The sequence below is a fragment of the Athalia rosae genome, chromosome 2 (genome assembly GCF_917208135.1).
Source record: "Athalia rosae chromosome 2, iyAthRosa1.1, whole genome shotgun sequence".
Classification (NCBI taxonomy): Eukaryota; Metazoa; Arthropoda; class Insecta; order Hymenoptera; family Athaliidae; genus Athalia; species Athalia rosae.
This window is the reverse complement of record NC_064027.1, coordinates 30,391,629-30,415,327: the sequence shown is the minus strand read 5'-3', so window position 1 is coordinate 30,415,327 and position 23,699 is coordinate 30,391,629. Positions and strand designations below refer to the sequence as shown.

The window sequence follows — 23,699 nt, the reverse complement described above, 5'->3', positions numbered from 1 at the left end:
ATTTAACTTTGAAAGGCACAAACGTCAGAAATTATCTCTTGGGTTGCTGAACTGATAAGTCTTGGTTGAATTCTTTCATCGACGTCTTTTATTTTTCGATCCGAATAATCATACTAGATTCATATTAGACAGTATAAATATTAAAGATAAATAATCAAATAATATATGTTAGAAGCTGCTGAAATTACTCGTCCTAATATAATATTAATGCATCTCAGCTTTTGCGACACTCACGCTAGAGTTCTAGTTCATTTATTTTTATTTATTGAGTTTTTCTTTTTTTTTCTCCTTTTTTTAGTTGTACTTGCATCAAGTTCGTGATATAAATCTCGAGTAGTACTTCAATCTGATTTATATATAGTTTCATTCTGACAGCTTGGAAGTATAGCACGAGTTTTTTCGTTCAACACCTTCTGTGACGAGCATTTCCGTACTAAATGATTGTTAATCATAAAAGCTGCTGCCCACTAATTTCTCCCAAAATTGAAATATAGTCTAGTGTGAACTTCACTACGTTGCCCAGCTTTTTTCATGCTGTCATTACAAAAAGTTTGCAAAATTTGTCGAATCACATAATCATTGTTCCAACATTTGGTAAAATTTGTGCAGTTTTATGATTTTTTATTTTACGAAAGCGTGTACATATTTACAAAAACTTGAAATTCTTTTTTTCTCTAATTTTTTGCAAAAATTTCTAGTTTGTTAATTAAATAGCTGGAGGTATTCATCAAAGACCTATAAGGTGATAGACTGAGTTTCCATCATTATCATGAGTGACAAATTGTTCTCCAAGTTCGTTGAGAAATTCGAGGGAAATTATTTTTTTTTATAAAACGTATAGACTAAATGTGCATAGATCCGATGAACTTGTTTTTGATCAGGTAAACTGAGAATGATATTTTTTGTCGTACTGTGCATGATTTTAAGCCTACAGTTACAGATTCTTCTTAAAATAATTATCTACAGTTAGAAATATAATAATAAAAAGAAGAAGAATTAATATTCTTTGCCCACGTTACATCAATTCAAAGAAAATTGTTCGTAAAAAAAAAATTAGCCGGTTAATGCATCACCAAGCGGTATATTGCCAGTGCTTATATCTCCACTTTCTCCTTTTCATTTCTTTTATCCATTTTCGTTTCGTTATCAAATTGGTTATTGTTTAAAATTAGGCTCAAAATGTTTTACGATGAATTGCTCTACTCCCTTCTTGATCATATTCTTGTTTGCTGACCCACATCTTTTTAAACGTATCCAGTGAAGCTAAAATCGAACCTCCAATCCAGGTACTGTACAGTCTTTCCTGTGGCGCAGATATCTTGGAAAAAAAGAGACATGAATTTTTATGTCATCTTTATTCTTGGGGATTATGAAAAAATTCTAATACTTTGATGTATACACTCACCCTGATTTTGATATCTTTTGGCGACAGTTTGCGAATTTCCGATAGTAACCTGTCTCCAAATCCCTAGAGAAAAAATAACATTCAACTATAATTAGTTGGCCAGATACTACTAAATTCCAAATATTCTGATTCAAGTGCCCGAACACTCACTCGGAAAAGTGTCGATCCTCCTGAGAGCACGATATTCTGATAAAGAACCTTCCTCAGATCCAAGTCGGACTTCTGAATCGAATACATAAGAACCTCATGAAGCCCTTCACATTCCTCACCAATGAGATCTGGTCTGAAAAGTACCTCTGGAGCCCTGAATCTGGCTGGTCCAATCTGAAATACAGGTGCAAAATCATTGATTATTGATTTATTATCTCCCAAAGCATATGTCTTACCTCTAGATTACTTCCATCTGGTAGAGTGTACTGGAATTTTTCCGTTTCAACAGTCTCTTCCTTTTGTGGATTTCCTGCCAAGTAGCAAGACCTCTCTTTAATGGTTCTGACAATTTCAAACTCTGCCGAAGTCTTGAAGTTGATACCCTCTTTGCGTAGGAGTAATCTAAGGTACCTGCTAATGTCTCTACCAGCTATATCAACTCGCATTATACTGTGTGGCATTGCAAAACCTTCGTATATTGGAACAGCATGAGTTACACCATCGCCTGCATCCAAAACAACTCCAGTTGTTCTGCCTGTGGCGTATCTGCAAAGGGACAGATTAAATTATGGATTGAAAAAGAACAAGTTAGTACCTTTTTCACTAAGATTTTGTACAGATATTTACAAACTAAGTACTGCCTGCATCGAGACGAATAGAGCAGGAACATTGAACGTCTCAAAGAATATTTCAGCAGCCTTTTCTCTATTTTTCCTGGGGTTCAATGGTGCCTCAGTTAAAAGTACCGGATGTTCTTCACTAAAAGTTGCTAACTGGTCTTTGCTGTAGACGTATGACCAAATTCTTTCCATATCATTCCAGTCTGTTACAATACCATGTTCCATTGGATAACTCAGGGACAAAAGACCTCTGTGCTCCTCCGCTATCGGACCAACGAAAAGGTCTCCTTCCAAAGCACCAGCCATCACACGAACATGTTTTGGCCTTCCGATGCTGTTATGCATAAAATTATGCAGGTAATGTTACTGTGATTGGAACGCCTGAGTGAATATTAATTAACACATCCAAGTTTGGGCTAGAATGGGCAATAATAGCCCCTCGAGTAAACACATATATGGAATTTCTATACAAAATGACAACCAAATACTTACTAATTTGGAAATCTGCATTTTGGTACCTGACCACCAGCAAATCCCGCTTTTATTACACCGGAACCCTATGGATAAAAGTTCAAATATCAATTTAACATACTTTTTTTTACATCGATTCTATGAGTGAAATCCTGTCAAAGATCGATACGGGATAGGAGATTGTATAGGGGTTAAAATTGTGAAAGATTATTATTTGATGTAGTTCTAATTCTCTATCAAGGCTTGAGGATAATTCATTTGGCTGCTAATTTTTTTTTAGGCATACGAGTCAAGTTTTGACAGATTTTTAACGGTAGTTCTGAATCACTTTGCCCGACAGCCGACAATATGGCGGATTGGATTTTGACATTTCAGATTTTTTAGACAGGGTTATCAAGACTTTTAAAGGTTCTTCAAACACTCACATTGTCTATTACAACCGGTTGATTTACGATAACGTCATAGGGTTCCATCTTAATAAATCCTTTGATTTTACTATCTAATATACCCTTAAATACACTATACCCCGACTGCAGACGCACACCTATTTTCAGGTGAACTGAGAAGTTGGCTGTGCATCGGATATGTCGCGACCCACAAAAAAGTTGATCGATCGATTCCGACTCCTTCACGAGGATTTCAAACAATGATGAGAACGCGGTGAGTTGAACAATTTCTCTTAAAAATAACTTTCAATAATTGTGGCACTTTGAAAGAAGAGGCAGCAAAAATAGAGAACGTTTTGAAAATAAGATTTTTATTACAACGGAACGATATTACAAGAGTGTAGAGAACACGAACATTGAAACGGACTTCAATTATAATATATAAAAGCTCGTACTAGTAGAAAGTTTAACAACTCACAGCCAGGATTTTTAAGAGTACTCCTTTGGTTTTTCTCTCCGTTTGCTATGTACAAGCTTACATACAATGTATGTAGTGTAAACCTATAAGGTTTACAAAGACACAGTTCAAAGGCGATGCGCTGCGATTACTTGTTTGAGCATCTTTTAAAATTTCGTTCATTTTTCTGACTGATAATGAGTAATGAGAGAAAGAGAGATAGATTAGCATTGTATAACTTGGAAATTGAGTACAGTTTGTTAAAATTATGAATACGGTAATCGTTTTACCATCACCTACTATATTCGAGCAAAAATTCAACTTTGAGAACTAGCAAGTGCATCAGAGAGGTTGCTAGACTGTTCGAGATAATATATATTTCTTTATAACATCGTAGCGCAAGGTCTCTTAAGTTTACTTAATAATAGCATTGAATTGGTTTATGTCTATGAAATTGGTTCTCTATTCAATTATCTGCTCAGTTTCTTCAGGCAAACAAGCATTTCATTATAACAACTTTGCAATATACTTTTGCCTGATTTTAGAATATAGCTCCTAAAATTCACTAATGAAGATTCATATTTGAAATTGATATGTCACTACATTATTTAATATAGATATAGCTAATTACTAGTTAGGTTATTTACCAAAGGTCTTTTATCAACGGTTTTCACATCACTCCGAATTTTAAACACCTCCTAGTAAAGTTCAGACATTATCAAGACAATGAGCGAAGTCCATCCTGTAAATGGATGGCTCCCTTTACCCTCCCCATGTGTGTCGCCGTAGTTTTCCCACATGTAACCGGATTGTTTGTACTTGGAAATAACATTCCTTATTAAATTTTGGCGGAGTTCGTTATAGATCTTGAGCGACTTAGCTCGATGGGGTCCCTCATATTTGGAGTAGTGCTTCAAAGACCTGACCACCAGGTAGTTTATGTTCATCCATATAGCTCCACGCCAGTAGGGAGGGTCGTGTTCCGTATTTCTTCCCATGTAAAGCGGTGCATTCTTCGCCAGGGATCTTAAACCATAATTTGTCCAAAGCAAATCGGGGTTCGTCAGGTCCTCCAAAATCTTTCCCAACTGTGGAGAATTTGGTTCAATTAACTCTAGAATAAATGGAAATAGAGATACGTAACCAAATGTCGTGTCCACGTAACGAAGCGTAGGATCCTCCAAAACTACTCTGATCATCTCCGAAGTCGGAGAATGCGACCTAGGTGGTGGCTTGGGCCGTCGAAGAACAACTTTATCCGTGTGTAACCCATAGTCGCAGTAACGTCTTGCTCCTGGAGACCAGTGGAGTTTATTCAGGATGTCGTTGTTAGAAAGGTAGCTAAAGGTGTCCGAGTATTTGCAACCTGGCCGTTTAACTACCTCCGAAATCTGGGCCATTATATTAGCCGAAAACGCGATCCAACATCTTAAATCTACATGACGCTCATCAACGTTTGGATGTGATGCTCTAGGATAATCGTCCAGCCCAGAGGTTAGCGTTTTCGGATTTACCTCCCGGATTGCAGTTGGGTCTCTACCACGCCATCGATAGGTTCCAGGCAAATCTCCAGTCTGGGTTGTGTTGTACCAGTCAAACCAGGTCTGCAATCTGGGATACAATCTTTCCAGTGCTTGAATATTCTTTTCGCTAAATTCCCCGTTGTAGCGTTTCAGAATCGACTGAAGCGTAAGGAAGAATGTGGGTGGATTTGCATTCGTGTTTACCTGAGTGATGAACTCCTCTGGCACTTTTGCCAGAGCTTCTTGACCTAAGATCATCTCTCTTGGTATCCAACCCTCTACGTTCATGAGGTCAAACCAATGAGAAATTATATCCAACTCGATGTCTAGATCCCATGCAGAAATTAGGAGACCATGAAATCCTTCATCCCACAAAAAGCCTCTGGGAAAGAAACTACGGCTCGGTACTCCAGAGTATAAGGGGGCTTTCCAATAAGGAACAGAGCCTTTTGTGTACTCACTTTGTACAAGTGAGCTGCCATAAAAGTAGCCAATAGACCCAATCATGTTCGAAAATGCCATTTTGGCAAAGCTGATTTCGTCGTCTTTGAACCCTTTGGATTTCAGTTTGAACACCTTCTCAAATTTATCATTGAACACTTTTCTCTGCTTCTCTAAAGTTGTATCGTAAGTTTTTCCAGTGAGTTTTTCACCACGATCCAAAAAACTCCCGGATTCAAAGGTGACCTCAAACTCAAAGGGAATCTTTGCGGTTACTTGCGAGACTATGAAATTTGGCTGTACCTCTTTACCCTTTGTGTCTAGCGGTAGCTGCTCACCCCCCAAAATGATTCTCCTCTTTGAACCCACTTTTTGGGATGCCAGTTGCAAATTGTGCAGGACTGTTTCCTTCAAAACATGTAAGCCTGGGGCTGCAGTCACCAGATAAGAATGCTCCTCCACCACTCCACTTATTGGATTTATATCTAACTTGAAAGTACCTAACCCATCGGTTTCCCCTGTGACCCCGGTCAACTTATCATCACCTCCGCTAGCTGCTTTGATCCAGCCTTTAGTCTTTTCCTCGATTGCGGTGTAATAGAGTAGAGAAATTTCTTCTCCATCGCGTTCTTTTTGCTCAGATGATACTGCAATCCTTGCTGTCCAGTCTCCACCATGGCTGCCTCCAAGTTTTTTTACAAATGATGTTTTGATAACTGCTCCTCCATCCAAGATTTCTTGTATTCCAAAATTCCTCCCATCGTGCTCCAACCAAGCATATCTGTATTTAAAACAAAAAGACTGGCTGGAATTTGGTTCAAAGATAAGTGAGACTATGAAAAGGCAGTTATGCACCTGTCCAGTCTGTCTCCTTGTTCACACCAGTGTCTGAATCCCTCTCCACCTTGCCTCAGATGCTGCGGAAAGTACCACATTAAACCGGTTACCAGGGAATGAGGATCTCTAGTTTTCAATGCAAAGTAAATTCCAGAACTATAGGTCCCCCAGTATCTCTCTGGTACATCCAATCCCGTTTCAATAACAAGCTACAGAGTAAAAAAAAATAAATGATGGATCCTGATTACATATTAAAATATGATAGTAGATGATCGAACTTTTGAATGCAAAACTCTTTTACCTTCTCTGTATCAAAAGGGGTATTGACACGGGTTTCGAGGTAACCCTTGTAGCTGAACCATGCCGCAACTAGAATGCACAAAACAGCTAAAATACTATTGAGCATCGGTATCTTGGTCGAATACTCCTTCTTGTTTTCATTGGTGCCTATCGATTTTGCCTTTGGCTTTGGTGGTTTTTCCTGATGCTTTGTCCGGGCCATGTTGGGCTGTAAAAATGTATATCCGATTTGGATTGTTTCACATAGTCTGACATAAAAGAGTGATGATCAAAGTAATGACAACAACGAACACTTGTGGAGACTAAGGGTACCCCTTGTGAGGCTGCGTTGATATAATTTAATTTAAATTCCTAATATTGTAATTTGTTCATTACTGTAATTTGTGATTTTAATAGTCGGCGAAGCAGACCGGCTAAAAGTCGGTGTTAAGCAGATATTTATTTGATCGTTAATAGAAAGTCGTTACGTTGAGATGTAATTTACCAGCCAGAGCTATTCGACGATACCGAAAGCTTAGAGACGTGGATTTTCTCGGGCAAAAATCAGGTGCGATAATACTCGTTGCCCAATCCTTTCGCTTATCAAAATAATAAAAACATCCACGTATGTACGCCCGCCGTTTACCCCGACGCGTGGTGTCATGCGCGAAGTATGTTGGGTTGCCTAACATACCTACGATGATCGTGGGCATGGCGCAGGCGCGATAGTGAAAAAGTCAGCAATATTCAAATTGCCTAGTCTCGATTAATTAAAACTGGCGAACTTATTACCACGCTTGAAAACCCTCTGTACGATAAAATTAGGGATATTCTGCGAATGACAATCTCATTGTTCGTAACATTTTATCTATATTTATTTATCCGATATTTGTGTTATGTTACAAACAAAGCACTAAATTTTACACAATTATCATATCACGGGTAATATAATATTCCGGGAAGAGCTCGTACATTCTTGTTAATTTTTTCTCTTTTTTATTTTGAATTAACGATACAGTTATTGTATCTCTCGCATTTACGATGATACGTATTGTATCATTATCATTATTACTATTATTATTATTATCATCATCATCGGTTTCATCGTCATCATCATAATCATCGTCATCTTCATCATTATAACATCATCAACATTATTATTATTATTTATAATTCATCGATATTAATGACTAATTAGTATAAATTTACATTATGTGCTTACCGCCATGCGTTATGCGCATAATAATTTATTCATTTCTTAGATAGAGTATAGGGACATTCTTACATCGCTGTACGTATTTTATAGTATTATTTCTCTTACTCGTTAAATGTTTAAAAAGGTCGTTGAAACAATGCACATTATTACACTTATACGTATTTACAATATCGGGATTAGATTTATCATGCTATCATCTGTACCAGTAATAGACGTGTACGACGAATACATTTTTTTCCTCTTCGTACATAATGATATTACGATTATTCGCATACCGAGTTACACGAAATATTACATCGATTGCAAAGTAATCACATGATAGAAATATAATATTCATCATAACAGCGTTCATTGGGGGTAGAATTTTTTCAATTCGATTTCTATTTGTGGGGGAAAGAGATCATCTTGCGTATCAAACGAATAGGTTTATATATTTTTTCGTTTTTTCCTTCAATATAATCAGAGATAAGCAGCAAAAAAATCGATGACGGTTTTATCGTTTACCCAATATAATATTCTCTGAACTAATCAATGAAAGCATGAAATTTCACTTAGTTAAAATACTCTTTATTTCTTGTACTATACCGAAAAAAATCGCGCTAATTCTCAAGCTCCTAGTTTTCACACTACTGCTACGTGCGATTAATATTTTTCACTTCCGGCTATGTAATAGGTGTGAACGATCTATTTATATGGCAAGAAAGATTACGATTATATGATTAGAAGGAAAGTATAATTAGGTCCGTTCAAAATCGTTGTACCTTTTGCGTAAATACAATACGACGCAGTAGGAGACAATGTAGTATTTACTTCTACCTTATTATTTATTTCTTTTTCTTTGTTTGTAATAAATAAATTGAAGGAAATATTAATATTTACATAGTCATGGTATGTCTCATATCTGATGACATTTATTACGACGACACCGAGTGTGTAATAAAGTCTCCCCTTATAGTCACTATCTATTCAATAAATAATGGATAATATTTTTATAATATCTACACAAATATGTAATATAGGTATATATATATACATATTATTAATATATATATTTATACACATATATGTATTATCACTATACGTAATATGCGAGATTAGAAGTCAACATCAGCGCTGAAACTTATTTAAAATATTATCAATAATTTCAATGAGCAAATCCTAATTGACCTACAAGTCCTTCGATGATATGAAGAAATAACTAAATTTGTCTTAAATTCGGTGTAAGAACGAACGAATTCATGAAGAAAAGTTCTAAGCTACCGTACAACTACGCAAGTTATATTTATAACAATATAATTTGATACGTTTAATAGTTCAGTTACGCAAAGCTGCACAGATTTCCGAGTAGAATTAAACTCTCTATTAATAAAATTTAGAGCCAATGTCACTAATGAGTAACATGATTAGTATCGATATCTAACAATATTTAATATAATATATATATATATAAGTATATACTATGTATATTTTTTTTCATACTTTCCTCTTCTTTTTTCTTCGTTAATAACAAATTCAATAACTAGGTATAAACAACTCATCAACGGCTCTTTAGAAACATTATCTTTGACAGAAGATAAACGATTTTTTTTCTATGAGAATTAATTTTCAAATTGAAATTTTTTCTTTGCCCCAGTATGAGCGCTTGTTAAACTGTTTTCAATCACACTTTTTCTTCTAATTTCTAATTATGTGACGCATATCATTGGACTATTCTCAATCAATTACAACTTTGTCAAAGCTGAAGTACAAACCGAGATCATTATGAACTAAAAGTTACCCCTAAGTCTTTACCTGTACCACGCACGAGTTTAATAAAGTGAAACTTGCAATTATTATCAAAGAAGAAAGAACAAACACTTTTCGTGTTTGGACGTAACATTTTTGCTTTTTTTTTTTATTTTCCAACTGTAGCACGCTACTGCCTATTAACTTTACTTCTTACATAACGTAATTGTGTGTTCGTATTCATAGTGCGTTACAATAATTATTATTAGGATCTAAATTTCAAGTTTAATTTTTCTAGTGAGTAACTTTTAATGCTGAAAGGCTCTAAATAGGCGCTACAATTAAATTTGAGGAATAGAAAATGGGGAGTACATTTTTGCTGCCACGTAATAAGATGTGCATCAATTCTCAGTCACCAAATTTTCAAAGCCCCTCAGCTAATAGTTGCTAATATTTTTCGTATTAGTATTATTTCATTATTCGGTTGGATAAAAGACCTTTCGATTTTCATGTGCGCCAGTAGGCACGTGGCGAGATTATAATTCTTTGTATTTTTACGTTTTTCTCGTTATGTAAAAAGTAGGAAAATTCGTGTGTATATTAGAATAATTATCGCATAATTGATAAATTGAGAATTATTGAGATCAAAGATTAATCGGAGCCCGGAAACCTGTTTGGTATTCTAGGATCGTATGGAACTAAAAATGTGATTGATCCATCGATTCCTTTTCAAATCAAAACCTCCTTTTTAATTCACGTTTTTCGTCGAATTCGTAATCAATCACGTAGCTATACAGTTTTAATAAAATCTCGTTGCCTAATTAAATAATTGTCATTATACCGAATCGAAGCAATTATTGCTTGTGAAAGATTCACCGACTAGGAAATGGTCACGCTCTAAAGTATGTTCTATGTTCTTTACACAAATTTGGAAGGAATTAGAAATTGAAAGTGACCGGGAAATAATCTAACGCCGATTTCGATTATTAACCCTCGACGAATACCTATCGGTACGAGTAATTTCAGATCTTTTTCTTATTCTCCTCTACCGTCTTTCTGCAAATATATGTCTGACGAATGATTCATCAACGCAAACGGGCAGACAAACCAGCGCATTCAGAAGTCAAGTATTTCAAAAATATTCTATTGGCATTCAAAATATTTCAGAGACACCCCACCTCGATTACCATGAGCGATCATTTAACTCACATGTTAATGTGCTGGTTTGACTGACCGGTCGCGTTGATCACGGTTCACTTTCTCAGACTATCTTTGCTGCTCGCTCTGCTGGTGGACGTTGTGCTTGATTCTCCAGGACCACCGCCGCCTCCGGTATCTCCGTTGATACTTGAGCCAGCTAGCGAAGCCGTAGGTGTAGCAGGTGCCGAACGCCGTCTGACTTTTGTAAGAGCCTTGTCCAAACGTTGTACGAAAGAATCCACATCAGATCTCTTCATACCCAAAGCTGCTGCCGCTGTTAAATACGGTACTGGATAGTTACTGTTGTGCGCTCCCCAGCCTGACAAAAAAAAAATAAGGTAATTAGAAAGTACTTGAAGTATCTTAGCATAATGATCGAGTCGTCTTTGAGTTCATTTTCTTACCTTCAAATTTGTGCGAAACAATATGCTTGCAGTCTGTGGTAGTGATAACTCTGGTACCGCTAACATTTCTCAAGAAGAGTATTGAACTGAGCATTGTAATATGTTTATTGTCATGCTGATGGCTGAGGGACTGCAGCGTCATTCCCATGGAAATAGGATTTCCCTTTGTATCCAAGAGCCTCTCTCCGTGTCTCGAGGCTAGCTTTCCCAGCTCTTCTTTGAGGTATGAATATGTTTCTTTACGCTGTGATATCAACTGTTTATACCCAGCCATTCCAAGCCCCAAAAGAGTTATTAGGACGTCCATTGTTGAACTCGAATTTGCTCGTCCGGGATACATTTTAGAGATTCTATCCAAAAGGTTTATGTCAAACGAACCAATCACAGCTCCACCAACTGGAACTAGGAAGTTTTTATCCGTGCTTTGAACAAAGGCATCCACTCGGCCCTTTCTTGACGCCTCTTGTATCAGATGCATGCACCGCGTGCTCTGTAATCTGTTTCAAAATTCATTGGACCTTCCGCTTGTTATTTTATATTTAGATAGTATGCAACCACCTTCTTACCCATACGCATTGTTCACTAAATGGGGGATATTATACTGCGTACAAAGTGAGGCGATTAGATCAATGGAGTCGCAAGCTCTTGGTGCAAAGCAACTCGTGGTTGTTAGAACGCAGGCCACACTTTCACCTAAAGCTGCCATTTGAGCTTCGAGCCTCGCCATGTCCGTTTTCAACTCGTCGCCGACAATTTGCATCTCAACAACGATCGGTTCTAGCCCCGCGGTCACGATTGACTTAAAACTGGACTTTTGATCGATTCTTGGCCACAAAACATACTTTGCTCGAGGTCTGTCTTGTTTCAGAGTTAGCATACACAGTACCAAACTCATACCAGTTGCCATTGGGGACACAAAACAGCCCGCTATACTTTTTACCCCTGTCAACAAAATTCAAATCCGATATTTTTACCTGGCTAACTTCTCATTTTGTAACAAGTTATGGAAGGCGCATTCTTGTACCCATATATCGAATGACATCCAAGACTAGGGCATTTGTCAGTTTGTACATCAAGCTACTTCCCGCAGCCTTAGGTTGCACCTCTTCGAGGTCGCCAGATCTCCCAATTCCATGGCCCATTCGGAAGTGTCTGCGTGCTACTATGTTGGAAACAATTCTTGCCTCTCTTTCCCCCACGCTGCAGTTTGAGGGAAAGTTATTGCTATCCATTTGCGATAAATCTGAGAAGAATGCTTCTATTGTTGCATCATCCCATCCCTCTTCTGGCCATTTTCGCTGAAATTTTATAAATGAGGAGGAATTTCAGGACTATGTTCAGAATTGTTTCAAATTTTGAATCGCAGTGGCTGACTTACATGCTCTATGAAGTGCCTGATTAGATTTTCTCTAGTCTTCTTGGCGTTGAGTCCTTGCTGCACGTATATTGATGGAATAAGCGTTTCAGCCAAACTGAACGCTAGACTGTTCATTTTTCTTTTCCCAGAACTTTCGATCCACGGAAATGGGCGGAAATAAGACTAGCACAGCATGTTGTATTGGTTTCAATATGAAAACCCCTTTAGTCTACCCATTACCAGAAAAAACAGACGCTTTTTGATCATTGAATCAAATCAGACCACAATTGTTGATCGGATAGATAATTGATCATCAATCCAAATCTGTGTAGTCAATATATATACAAAGTTGCATTAATGAACAAAAGGAAAACTTGCGAAGCTAGACAATGAATCGTTGAATGCTATAATTAGTTTGTTTAAGCTGACGAAAACAGCTGCGTGTACCTTTAATTATCGTGCCACGCTATTCCATATATCCGAATAAGAGAAAAAATGTTAAACTGTGTGCAAAACTGAAAATAAATATAACAGAGTTGTGTGAAATAAACAAATATTTATTTAAAGAAAAATAGGAATAAATACAAATTTGTAATAAAGAAGGTCCTTAACGGAATCAAATGTGTAATAATGAAGCTGAGTTATAAAATAAAACTAATTCATTAACTTAAATAAGTATTTGTAAAACACAAGTATAAAATATTCAATTTCTATAACAATAGTCATTTATCTAGATAACTTATACGTATACGTCTTGTTCGTTTCTGATGTTCTTCATCATAGTGATAAATCTATTGTTTATCGTAGTTCTAGAAAAAAAGAGAGAGAGATTCCGTGGGTGGGAGTAAATATATCACTGAGATAATGAAACGCTTTTGAAGGGAGTTAGTGTTGTGTCACCGAATATACGCGAGTACACGTACGTGTATGGTGAATAATTAATAATAACAGAACGTATGTAACTTGATAATCAAACTCGTGGAGTTTTTATTTAAATAATAATTCGCACGGTTGTTAGCTATGGCATTCTCGTGAGCGTGCAGTGTAGGACCACTCGTCGAAAGTGGGTTGGGCCACTTAAAAACTACCTACAAATTCTTACAATATAGAACAGAGAAGGGAAGTCGTTATAGTTGTGTTGAAATTAAGGGCGAATAAGTACATGATAATCGCTGGGCTCGGCATCCAAGTATTAGGAATAATCATTAATCTAAAAAACTGAGCGCCCAAAGTTTGTCGGTTTGAAGGCGGAGCTCTTTTTTTTTAAAGCGGGTCACGAAACGCACCGAACAAACTGTCACTCGTTAGTCTTTCAGGTTATGTAGATCGAGCATAGCTCGTACCCTCGCACCACCCCGAGGTCACCTTAAATTGGATTAAATTTACGCAATACGCGCTATGCAACTTTATTGTTCAACCGCCAACTACTCTGATAGTCTAATAGATACTTTAATGTTACAACAAACAGTACGATGAACGCCTTTAAATCATGCAGAAATCGACAAGTTTTTATCTTACCAAAGATTTTCGTGATCAGGCTACTACAGACGGACAAACGGACGGCGCTACGGGCAAAGTCGTCGTCTGCTACTTTGACAGCTACTCGGCTGCGTGTTGGACAGGTGAAGATTTCATTTTCCTAGTAAAATATTCGCGTCTTTGTTTTTTGTAATGTCAGTAAATGCTTTTGGAAATAATAATTTCCAAATATTGGTACATTGTTGTAAGCCGCCACTATAGTAATTAAATTTGTATACATATATTTGGTCAGATACAGTCCAATGTAACGTATGGAATGGATTAATGTTTCTTCAGCAAAATGACATACATGAATGCCAGTGACAGTTATGGCAATTATCTATCGGCGTATTCGAATTCAATTATTATTCCATCTGTTCACTGACGTATCAGCTTGAGCACGCAATTCTGGTAGTGGTGTAGATATACTGCTTTGTTCAGGCCGAAGACTTCCCTATCACGACTAATCAATCTCATTAGTTTGAACTATAAATACATAATGAAAATTCAGTTCGTTCGACAATGGTTTGCGCCTTTTTTCAAATTGAAATAAAACAAAGTAGCTCTCAGTTCAATTCCGCCATTCCTGGCACAAAAAAATGACTCTTGAATTCGATCGTTGCGAGAGATTGCAGTATGTCTGCTGGGTTCAGTTGCTAATTTCGGAGCGGTGTAGATTTGCAAGTTTTTAGTGGTGTGGCAAGTGCGGTGACAGCTCGCATTTATGATAGGTTACTTTTTTCAGTATAAAAACCGTTTCTGCCGCATACGACGGCTTCTCAGGATATTCGTTATCTAAACTTCACATAGAATTTTTTTAAATTCTACTCATATTTTTTAAGCGATTATAACATTACTCGCCATTGAAGATTCATATCTTGACATATTTGACTAAGTGTGATAAATATATTTACGATATACATAGGTATGTATCTATACGTGCAATTGCATATTTATTCATTCATTCATTCTAAATATCGATAATGTTGTTGGCGAGTGTCAGACGTGAATTAGGTTTCCGAATTCTGAAAATAGATTACTTGATTTCTTGATCGTTTTTCTTTTTGATATTTTCAGTCAGTGTTCACCATGGAACACTATAACAACGGCGACTCGTTGAGTTCCTTACCTACGACTCCTTTGAACGAAGGTGACAACAATTCTAGCAAAAAATGGTACCGACAAGCGACTCAGAGGTGAGTTTAATTGAATTATTTTTCATGCTTAAATCAACCTCAGTTGTTGTTCTTATCAAAAGTTGTCAGCATTCATAAATTATCATGTGCTACAATCGCATACCTGATCTACAACAACGATAATCGTTCACAGCCAGCTTTTAGCTAAAAGATTATTTGAATTTTATCATGAAAATTCTCACTAATCTTACCAATCATTTGATTCAACAAGCTGGTTCATTGTGCAATGCACTTTTCAATGACTGCATATAGTTGAATGTAGTCGAATTTGGGATGCTACAGGTATAAGCTAGACATTTCATGTTTGGACATTTTGTTTTATTCCGACCTGGTTTTTGTCAAGGCAAAATTATTACCATACAACGAAGGTGGTGATTTCGAAAATCCTTGGAAGTGAAGCTAAACTCAAGAAAATTGGAAAAAACCTTGGAAGTAAAATAAATTCAAGCAAATTCGATGGCGAGAGAAGTCAAGAAGAGATAAATAAGCTTTTGGTTCAAAATTTGCGCCATCGAGAGCACAATCTTTGTTTATGCACCGAGATTTTAAAGGCCTCAAAATATGTTTGTGTGCTTTTACCCCCCGGTGTGAATGCTGCGTATTCAACGGCTAGCGTATTTGTTAGCATAATACGTAGTCTGATAGTCACTATCTGTGTCTGGATGACCTCTACCGATCTCTTTGTCTATATCTCGCATACTGAATATTTCTCATTTCATCGAGCTTAAATGTTAACATACACTACATATTTGGCTTAGATTGGGCAGCAGTCTTAGTTGAAGCGTTAGAGCAGCGTGTGCACATAAATATTTGTCAGAAAAGGAGAAGAAATCGAAGAATTTTCGAACTTCTAGTTATTCGTTCTTGTTTCTACTAATTTATTAACGAAATGAATCCGCATAATGTAGACGTTGTCGTCACTCCTGCTGCAGATACCGCAGGTTAATCATTTACCGTTTATTTTACACGTCGTATTTTCTAAAAATTCTTTCGGAGTACAGACATTCTATTCTTACTTCTCATAAATCTATAAATAATCCCTCTTTAATTTTTCCTAATGTTTATTTTTGGATATGACACAGGTGACCGGGCGTATTTTCGCGAAAGTCTAACTAGTTTTCCAGATAATTTTCTACGTCAAGCAATGCTTGGATTAAATCTACCTTCGTCATCTGGCCTGACTAGAAATGATCGTAGCGAACAGGATTTGGATTGTTTTACCGAGGGTGATCAACGGATGAGAACCGATAAACGCGAGATAGCGCACAGGTAATTGAATGAAGAAATTAAAAGCAAAAAAATAATCACAGATTAGTATCCAACGTGAAACAGATGTTACAAGCGAATTTCTATCATTTTAGAATCACGTTGGTTTTCATAGGCCTGAAAAAAACATTAGTGGTGTTCTATGCTGATAAGATAAGACGCATCACGCGGCCAATTTTCAAAGACTAAAACTTTCCACTAACTCTTCGCAAATTAATTCAGCGATAATTGAAATTGAACAGAATACGATGACAGGTGCATAAATTTGGAGTATTTTGAATATTTTCGAAGCGCTGAAATCATAATCGCATATGTCGGAACTACGAGCGATGTCGCCATACGCAACCAATAGACCTGTAAAAACTAGAAATCGTGTTACAATCTGTTATGTACTGCGTAAACAGAAAACCAAAACTAGAAGATATTTATATTTGAACAGTCTGGGCCTTGAAATCAGTTGGTTTGAACGCGTCTTAAGAAATCCTCGTTGCATCACCGCAGGTACTCAAAATAATCCTTCAATTTCCTAATTAACATTGCATATCCTTTTGCCAAGTTCTGGAAATGCTTCCAGCCAGCGGTACATGGGAATCCGTGATTGTTGCAGTCGGAAAACAAGTTCGATTAATTGGCAAAGTTCTTCGATATCTGCATCGCGCATCATGCATACTCGCGATAGGTATTTCCGCGTTAGTTAAGTTAAATCACGCAACATACTGCAGTTTGGCTATTAGTAAATCAAGGTCAAAAAGCTGGCTAGTATGGGCAATGCAGAATCAATTATCTGTGACATCTTGCATTATAAACCGCTCTCAAAATCTGTCTGGATTATTTCCCGGATTACTTAATTCACAACCCACGATCATCGCACATTGTATACGTATATTACATGTCAGAAGTTAGCCACGGTGATAGAAACTAAATATTAATAATGACAATTATAATAATGATGATTTTGCTCCTCATTTTCTATCGATCTTGGCATAATCAATGCGCTCATTTTCACTTCGCAGGCGCCATACGTCCAGACGTGTTGTTGTTTTATGTTCACAGATGTGCGTATACTTAAGTACGTACACATAAAATCTTCAACCAATCATGCGTTTAATAATTTATCAGCAACAGGTTTATCATATGATTAGCATAATTGCAATTGGGTTATAATATTAATCGACAACCTATTACGCCATTATTATCGTCTCGTTTTGATTGAACTTTTTTTATTAATTTGTTCTTGTTTCTCTGGTTTTTTTCATTTTAATTTTTTATTTATTTCTACTTCATCTCTCATACATGCATTCCAGACAACTCGAGCATATATCTCCGTACATATGTAATTACCGCATACCTATGTGAACGTAAACAAGCTGAGTAGAGGGGCTTATATTCAGTAAAGTGACCCGAGTAGCCTGGTCAGTTTGCGACGGAACATAACTCGAAACTCAGTTCGTTTCGTCTCGTCTGGTTGTCATTGCCTTCTCGCAATTGATCTTATTAAACGAATCTTTCAATTAGTGCGTGTTATAATTATTAGTGCTCATCGCTACACGTGTTGTACAAGTGTGAATATTTGATTGATAATTCTCTAAAACTAAATAAGAAAGGAAAAAAACCGTGCGAAGATGATTTACTGATAATATAACTTCTCGTAATATTATAAGCTCATTTGTCACGCTGTACTTTCTATTCATTCAATTTATTCATTCATACGATTCATAAATCGAATACATCCGGCCGTTCGTACAGAGTTGTTACAACTTTCTAAATCATACACCATCATCTAATTAAAAATCGTGTAGGTAGCTAGGCGTTAGAAGTTACTCATTATAAGTTTTGATCGCTCAAACTCCGTGGGACGATATAAAATTTTTTTCTCCGTCCTAATTAATTTTTCTTTTTCTCACATCTGACTTTGCTCGAGATTTTTTTCTCCAAACTCTATGTGTGGTTTGTTGTCGAGCCGGTGAAGAGAAAGAAAAAATGAAATGAAACTATCTCGATAGATTATTTCAACGGGTTTTTTCCCTCATTGTCATTGATTGTGTGTACGATCAAAAAACAAAGCGAGGGAGTCGACTTTAATTATTCGACGATAAATGACTAAGAAAGTTTTTTTTCACGATTTATAAAGCGCAGACAATGGAAGACGAAGAAAAAATTATACGATATCAATTTCAGGATTCTGATTAGCTCGTCGCTTCTCTGTTGATGTAATTTTGCGAAAAAATATTCTAAGAAAAGAATAAAAGAAAAAAAAAATATCTGCTATCAAAAAAATTTTATCTATCCCCGTAATTATCTTCGCACATTTTCACTATCTTTTAATTCAAGAGAATATCATAAGATTATCACATTTTGATGATCTTGTTCTTAGAAAAGAAAAAATCTTATCTATTATTCTTGCAATATAATTTTCAGATAAATCATCCACGGCTTATGCTTTTTATATTGTAATAAAAATTCGAAGCAGATCGATCGGTCGAATATCATCTTTATAATTTTGTGCTCGTACAATATAACGACTTAATTGAACTGTCAGAGTGACAGACACGTGTGAATCTAGATATCTGATGTTATAAATATATCGATCATGGAGAATGAGCGCGCAGACATTTTAGTATTATATGAGATCATCCACTAATCCTTAATCATCGCACCCAATTAGCTGCTAATATATTATTTCTTTCTCCTCGTTTTGCAGTGAATTTTCGCGTGGTATTCGATAACCGATGATCGTGCAGCGTATAGCGAATTGAAATAAATAAATGAATGAATATCAAGTGAACGCCATTTGATATAGTCTTTCATTTTCTAAAGTTGTGTGGTTTTCATCGATAGCAGCTTGATATTCAGGCAGGCTTTGAATGAGTTGTCCTCATTATTTATTCAGTACCTAATAAGTCGCGCGGCAGTGTCCCCGATATAAAATAGACAACTATAAACAAATGTAAAGCTAGTTAGCTGAAAAACGATAAAATAAACTGCATTATTCGGTCGGTGTGAAACGTGATTTGCCTCGTATTTTTGTGGTTCTTTATCATTTTGGTAATTCCATATTCATATTGAAAAAAGTTATATATACATCTATACAAAATGCGTTTGAAAGACATGTGTGAAGGTGCTTTACCCGCTGCACAATTTGCCAATTCTAGGCTGAACGTACCGAATGAGTGAGTATCAGATAACAATTTTATTGTGAAAAATTTGTATTGTAATCGTCGACATCTGCTTTCCATTTATCGTATCTATACACGATCGCGTTCTTGTCGTTGTTATTATCATTATCCTAACTAATTCAAGAGGTTCAAAGTACCCTTTGATTCCTATATAATTCCACACAAACTGCATCAGATGTGTACTCAGCTGGCGTTGGCGTTTCATCGATCCCCCATTTTTTTCCTATCTGTCTTTTTTCTGAAGATAAAAACGGAAAACAAAAGCAATTTTTTTTTATCACCCAAACCACATCTTCCAGCTGACGTGCTTATCGTTCATTTTGCGCCGATCGGGTTTGCTCTACTTGAAAACTGTACGGCGGATCGAGGCGCGAACGTCGATTGAATCCTCCTGTAGTATAGGAATTCATCGATCGGAAAAACATGTCGCAACCATTTCTATGGCTATAAGTATATTTACATACGCTGTACTGGAAATACAAGTGCGTCACTTTAATGCTATCCGCCCATGATTCTGGTTGCTCCGTAACGTCAAACATGCGATATTATAACAGCCTACGACGTTCGTCGGGCTTAAACCACTTGGCAGTTACTTCCAGTGTGTCAGAGTTTACAGAGGATGGAGTTCCAGCAGGCTGCTTAAAAATTTTTTTTTCACCGCTATAAATACGTCGTATCGTCATTGCTTCATTATTTATTGTTTTCATTTTGTTTATCTGGCGTCTGGAAAATTTCTCATCTAATACTGTGAAAGTATTTTTTGTTCACCAAAGTTTTTCAAGTGCACAGAATAAACCTCGTAGTGTCATAGGAATTTGTGTATCTTATCACCGAAATCAGGGAAATAAACCGACGAATCGAAAGTCTACCCAATGTGCACCGATGATAAATTAAAAGGCTTTGTGTTTTGCTATCGAGTAAAAAGAAAAATTGTCGCGCGATCGAATTTAGGGCAATTAAAGTGCACGTTGTAAACAAATAAATATAAGCTGACTATGAATTGAAATATCATGAGTCGAGAAGTATTTGCTTTAAAAAAAATGCCGACAGGCCTGTTTTCAATCGGGTATGATGCACTACAGATTGCTACGAACAATAGGTAAGCGATATCGGCGAAAACGAATGAAAATTCGAGAGATGCTCCTTCATTTTTGTTTTTTTTAAATTCATGAAACTGCGGTATAATGATGCCGTTTATAGTTCGCAATGTGGCAAATCCGAGAAATGATGGTTTAAACGTACATCCCTGTAATCCAAAAAACTCTGAATCCTTAGCCTCCGTAACAAGGCAGCAGGCCATTAATAGGTATCGAATCTCATCGGTAACTTGGCACTTGAAATGAATTGGGTAATATAGACAGAATCGTCTTCTATGTTGCAGGATATTCGTCAACAGAAGTCTTCATTTGGAAAACATCAAATTCTATGGATTCGATATGGACTACACCTTGGCGGGTGAGAATTTTTAATCAATATTTGCGGCAGCGAATCGATGCGGCGAGCGCGAGCCAGCGATCTTTTCTCGAGCGATGTCTCTTATCTACGACTGAAATAACTGGAACATTGATCTTATTTATGCCAAACTTTCCAGAGTACAAGTCTCCGCAATATGAACAGCTGGGCTTTAATCTTCTCAAGGATCGTTTGGTTTCCTTGGGCTACCCGGAAGAAATAAAAGAGTTTGAATATGACCCTAGTTTTCCTGTTCGAGGGCTGTGGTTCGACACTCTCTACGGTAACTTGCTGAAGGTTGACGCGTATGGAAACATTCTTGTCTGTGTACATGGATTTGAATTTTTAAAACAGTAAGCCCGCCACGCTCGATCATTGGGGATTGTTCGAACGTGTTCATGAAATTTTTCAATCATCTTATCATTCTTTCAGCTCGCAAGTTTACGAACTTTACCCAAACAAGTTCTTGCAACTCGACGAATCTAGAGTCTACGTATTGAATACTTTGTTCAATCTCCCTGAGACTTATCTACTGGCGTGTCTGATAGACTTTTTTACAAACTCCCCTCAATACACCCGAGAGAAAACTGGAGTCAAGGGTGGCGAACTGACGATGAGTTTCAAGAGTATTTTTCAAGATGTTAGAAACGCTGTTGACTGGATTCATCTGCAGGGGGACCTGAAGAGCAAAACTATCGAGAATTTGGATGAGTACGTCAAGAAAGATGAAAGACTGCCTATGTTTTTGACAAGGATTAAGGAAAGCGGAGCCAAAGTCTTCCTTCTCACAAACAGCGACTACGTTTTCACAGACAAAATAATGACTTACTTATTTGATTTTCCTCATAGCTCACGTGTGAGTTGTTATTTTTGCTACTCTACCAGACGTCATTTATCTGCAGAGCTATTTTATATAATGCCGACCCATTTTCTAGACCGAGGAATCCCATAGAAACTGGAAAACCTATTTCGACACTATCGTAGTTGATGCCAGAAAGCCATTGTTCTTCGGGGAAGGAACGATCCTACGACAAGTCGATACAAGGACCGGTGCTCTGAAATTAGGAACTCACAAAGGACCTTTACACTTAGGTACGAAGAAGAAATTGGAGAAATTTTTTTTCTTTCAATTTCGATGATCAAAGACAAGGTTTTCACCAAGGACTTGACTTTTTTATACAGGTGAAGTATATTCCGGTGGTTCGTGCGACGTTTTCACAGAGCTGATAGGGGCGAAAGGCAAGGATGTTCTTTATGTCGGAGATCACATTTTTGGAGACATTTTAAAAAGTAAGAAGATCAGGGGGTGGAGAACGTTCCTAATCGTTCCAGAACTGGTACAAGAGCTCCACGTCTGGACAGATAAGTGTCAGTTATTCGCAGAACTTCAAAGTCTGGATGTTATGCTCGGAGAGATGTACAAGTGAGTTTTCATTTACTCATAAATTTTAGATTCAACAGCTCTGCTTAGGTATCTTGATATCAACTTCGCCTTATTTCAACAGGAATTTGGACAGTAGTACCAAAGAAAAACCAGATATCTCCAAACTTCGGGCTTCGATAAGAGACGTAACACACAAAATGGACTTGGCCTATGGTATGATGGGTTCTCTTTTCCGCAGTGGCAGTAGACAGACCTTTTTCAGTAGCCAGGTCGTCAGGTATGCTGATCTCTATGCTGCAACTTTTCTCAATCTCATCTACTACCCGTTCTCATACATGTTCAGGGCGCCTGCTATGCTGGTAAGATAATTTTAATTCCTCTTTTATAAACTCCGTCGATGCACCAATACTCGATATTTACTTGTTATTCCAGATGCCTCACGAAAGTACGGTCGCTCACGAGCAGCGGTTTGTGATGGAAACGCCGATGATCAGTCGATCGCGTACTTTTAAACTTACCGAAGAAGAAGAGGATCAAGCAAAACCGGTGAACGTGAGTTTTACGTTTGGAGAAATTAATACCATAATTTTTAGGATCAATAGCAGGCGTACGATCAGAAATCGATTCTTGGTTTTTTTTTAGCATGGCATTCTGGACATCGATCATACCGCGAGTCAAATACCCCATGCAAGACCGGAGACTCCGAGAAACGTTACCCACACTCATGACGAAGACTGTAGCGACGAAGATAGCGATTCGCAGAAGCAAGCCAATCTAGAGGCTCGTAAAATTTCAACGAGGGAGGCTAATTGAGATATAACATCACCTCTCCGTTACTCGATCTTCAAAGTTATGCACCTTGAATATAGGCCGATAATTTCTTGCTCTCGTTTTGATTTTACTCTGATTAATATGGGTAATCGATGTTTTAACATATTGACATGTTGTTATGAATGAAATGGATTCATAGTCGAGATTTCTTCTATTAAAAGTAAGTGACGTTGAAATTTTTTAAATGTCTAGATCCGTTGTATATCTTCCGAAAATATTCTAATCGTTATAATACCCATAATGTTCGTTTCATGTATTTATATGTCTGGTGAGTACACGTACGCACATATAAGTACATGTACATCCGAAGAAAGTATAATAAATTATTTTTTATTACATTTTTATTTGACCATTATCAGCAAACTTGAGAATGGAGAACCTTTAAACAAGAAGTAAGCTACACAG

The 23,699-nt window shown here is 37.0% G+C and overlaps 4 protein-coding genes and 1 long non-coding RNA gene across 17 annotated transcripts; 2 read left to right on the top strand and 3 right to left on the bottom strand.

Annotated features, from left to right (window-relative positions):
* Positions 1-65: 65 nt before the first annotated feature.
* Positions 66-3,229, bottom strand: LOC105688435 (actin-related protein 1). Its single transcript, XM_012404768.3, has 7 exons — positions 3,072-3,229; positions 2,668-2,732; positions 2,183-2,509; positions 1,792-2,101; positions 1,556-1,729; positions 1,406-1,468; positions 66-1,318 (listed from the first exon to the last, which is right to left on the bottom strand). Exons 1-7 carry the CDS (start codon positions 3,117-3,119, stop codon positions 1,175-1,177), a joined length of 1,131 nt encoding a protein of 376 aa, XP_012260191.1. The 5' UTR covers positions 3,120-3,229; the 3' UTR covers positions 66-1,174.
* LOC125500064 lies at positions 2,399-10,915 on the top strand. Its single transcript, XR_007277238.1, has 3 exons — positions 2,399-2,532; positions 3,201-3,306; positions 10,776-10,915. It is a non-coding gene; the product is annotated as an uncharacterized LOC125500064 (long non-coding RNA).
* On the bottom strand, positions 3,387-7,247 carry LOC105688354 (mannosyl-oligosaccharide glucosidase). 4 transcript variants are annotated; one of them, XM_012404553.3, is made up of 4 exons: positions 6,966-7,247; positions 6,592-6,798; positions 6,309-6,499; positions 3,387-6,234 (listed from the first exon to the last, which is right to left on the bottom strand). In XM_012404553.3, exons 2-4 carry the CDS (start codon positions 6,790-6,792, stop codon positions 4,188-4,190), a joined length of 2,439 nt encoding a protein of 812 aa, XP_012259976.1. In that variant the 5' UTR covers positions 6,793-6,798; positions 6,966-7,247; the 3' UTR covers positions 3,387-4,187. The 4 variants fall into 4 exon arrangements, with proteins under 4 accessions (XP_012259976.1, XP_048507221.1, XP_012259973.1 ...); XM_048651264.1 differs by having other exon boundaries at positions 7,058-7,247; XM_012404550.3 differs by having other exon boundaries at positions 7,075-7,247.
* Positions 7,423-14,413, bottom strand: LOC105688357 (O-phosphoseryl-tRNA(Sec) selenium transferase). Of its 3 annotated transcripts, none has more exons than XM_012404569.3 (6): positions 13,990-14,413; positions 12,493-12,700; positions 12,139-12,412; positions 11,681-12,056; positions 11,115-11,611; positions 7,423-11,029 (listed from the first exon to the last, which is right to left on the bottom strand). In XM_012404569.3, exons 2-6 carry the CDS (start codon positions 12,604-12,606, stop codon positions 10,764-10,766), a joined length of 1,527 nt encoding a protein of 508 aa, XP_012259992.1. In that variant the 5' UTR covers positions 12,607-12,700; positions 13,990-14,413; the 3' UTR covers positions 7,423-10,763. The 3 variants fall into 3 exon arrangements, with proteins under 3 accessions (XP_012259992.1, XP_020709421.1, XP_048507223.1); XM_020853762.2 differs by having other exon boundaries at positions 12,493-12,795; positions 13,990-14,024; XM_048651266.1 differs by lacking the exon at positions 13,990-14,413 and adding an exon at positions 12,919-13,039 and having other exon boundaries at positions 12,493-12,795.
* Positions 13,274-23,632, top strand: LOC105688356 (cytosolic purine 5'-nucleotidase). Of its 8 annotated transcripts, none has more exons than XM_012404555.3 (10): positions 13,274-14,093; positions 15,067-15,185; positions 21,009-21,082; positions 21,219-21,432; positions 21,512-21,935; positions 22,015-22,171; positions 22,262-22,502; positions 22,585-22,822; positions 22,896-23,015; positions 23,106-23,632. In XM_012404555.3, the coding sequence occupies exons 1-10, from the start codon at positions 13,944-13,946 to the stop codon at positions 23,274-23,276; spliced, it is 1,908 nt and encodes a 635-aa protein (XP_012259978.2). In that variant the 5' UTR covers positions 13,274-13,943; the 3' UTR covers positions 23,277-23,632. The 8 variants fall into 8 exon arrangements, with proteins under 8 accessions (XP_012259978.2, XP_012259981.1, XP_012259979.1 ...); XM_012404558.3 differs by lacking the exon at positions 13,274-14,093 and adding an exon at positions 14,505-14,914; XM_012404556.3 differs by lacking the exons at positions 13,274-14,093; positions 15,067-15,185 and adding exons at positions 15,278-16,126; positions 16,268-16,454.
* Positions 23,633-23,699: the final 67 nt, after the last annotated feature.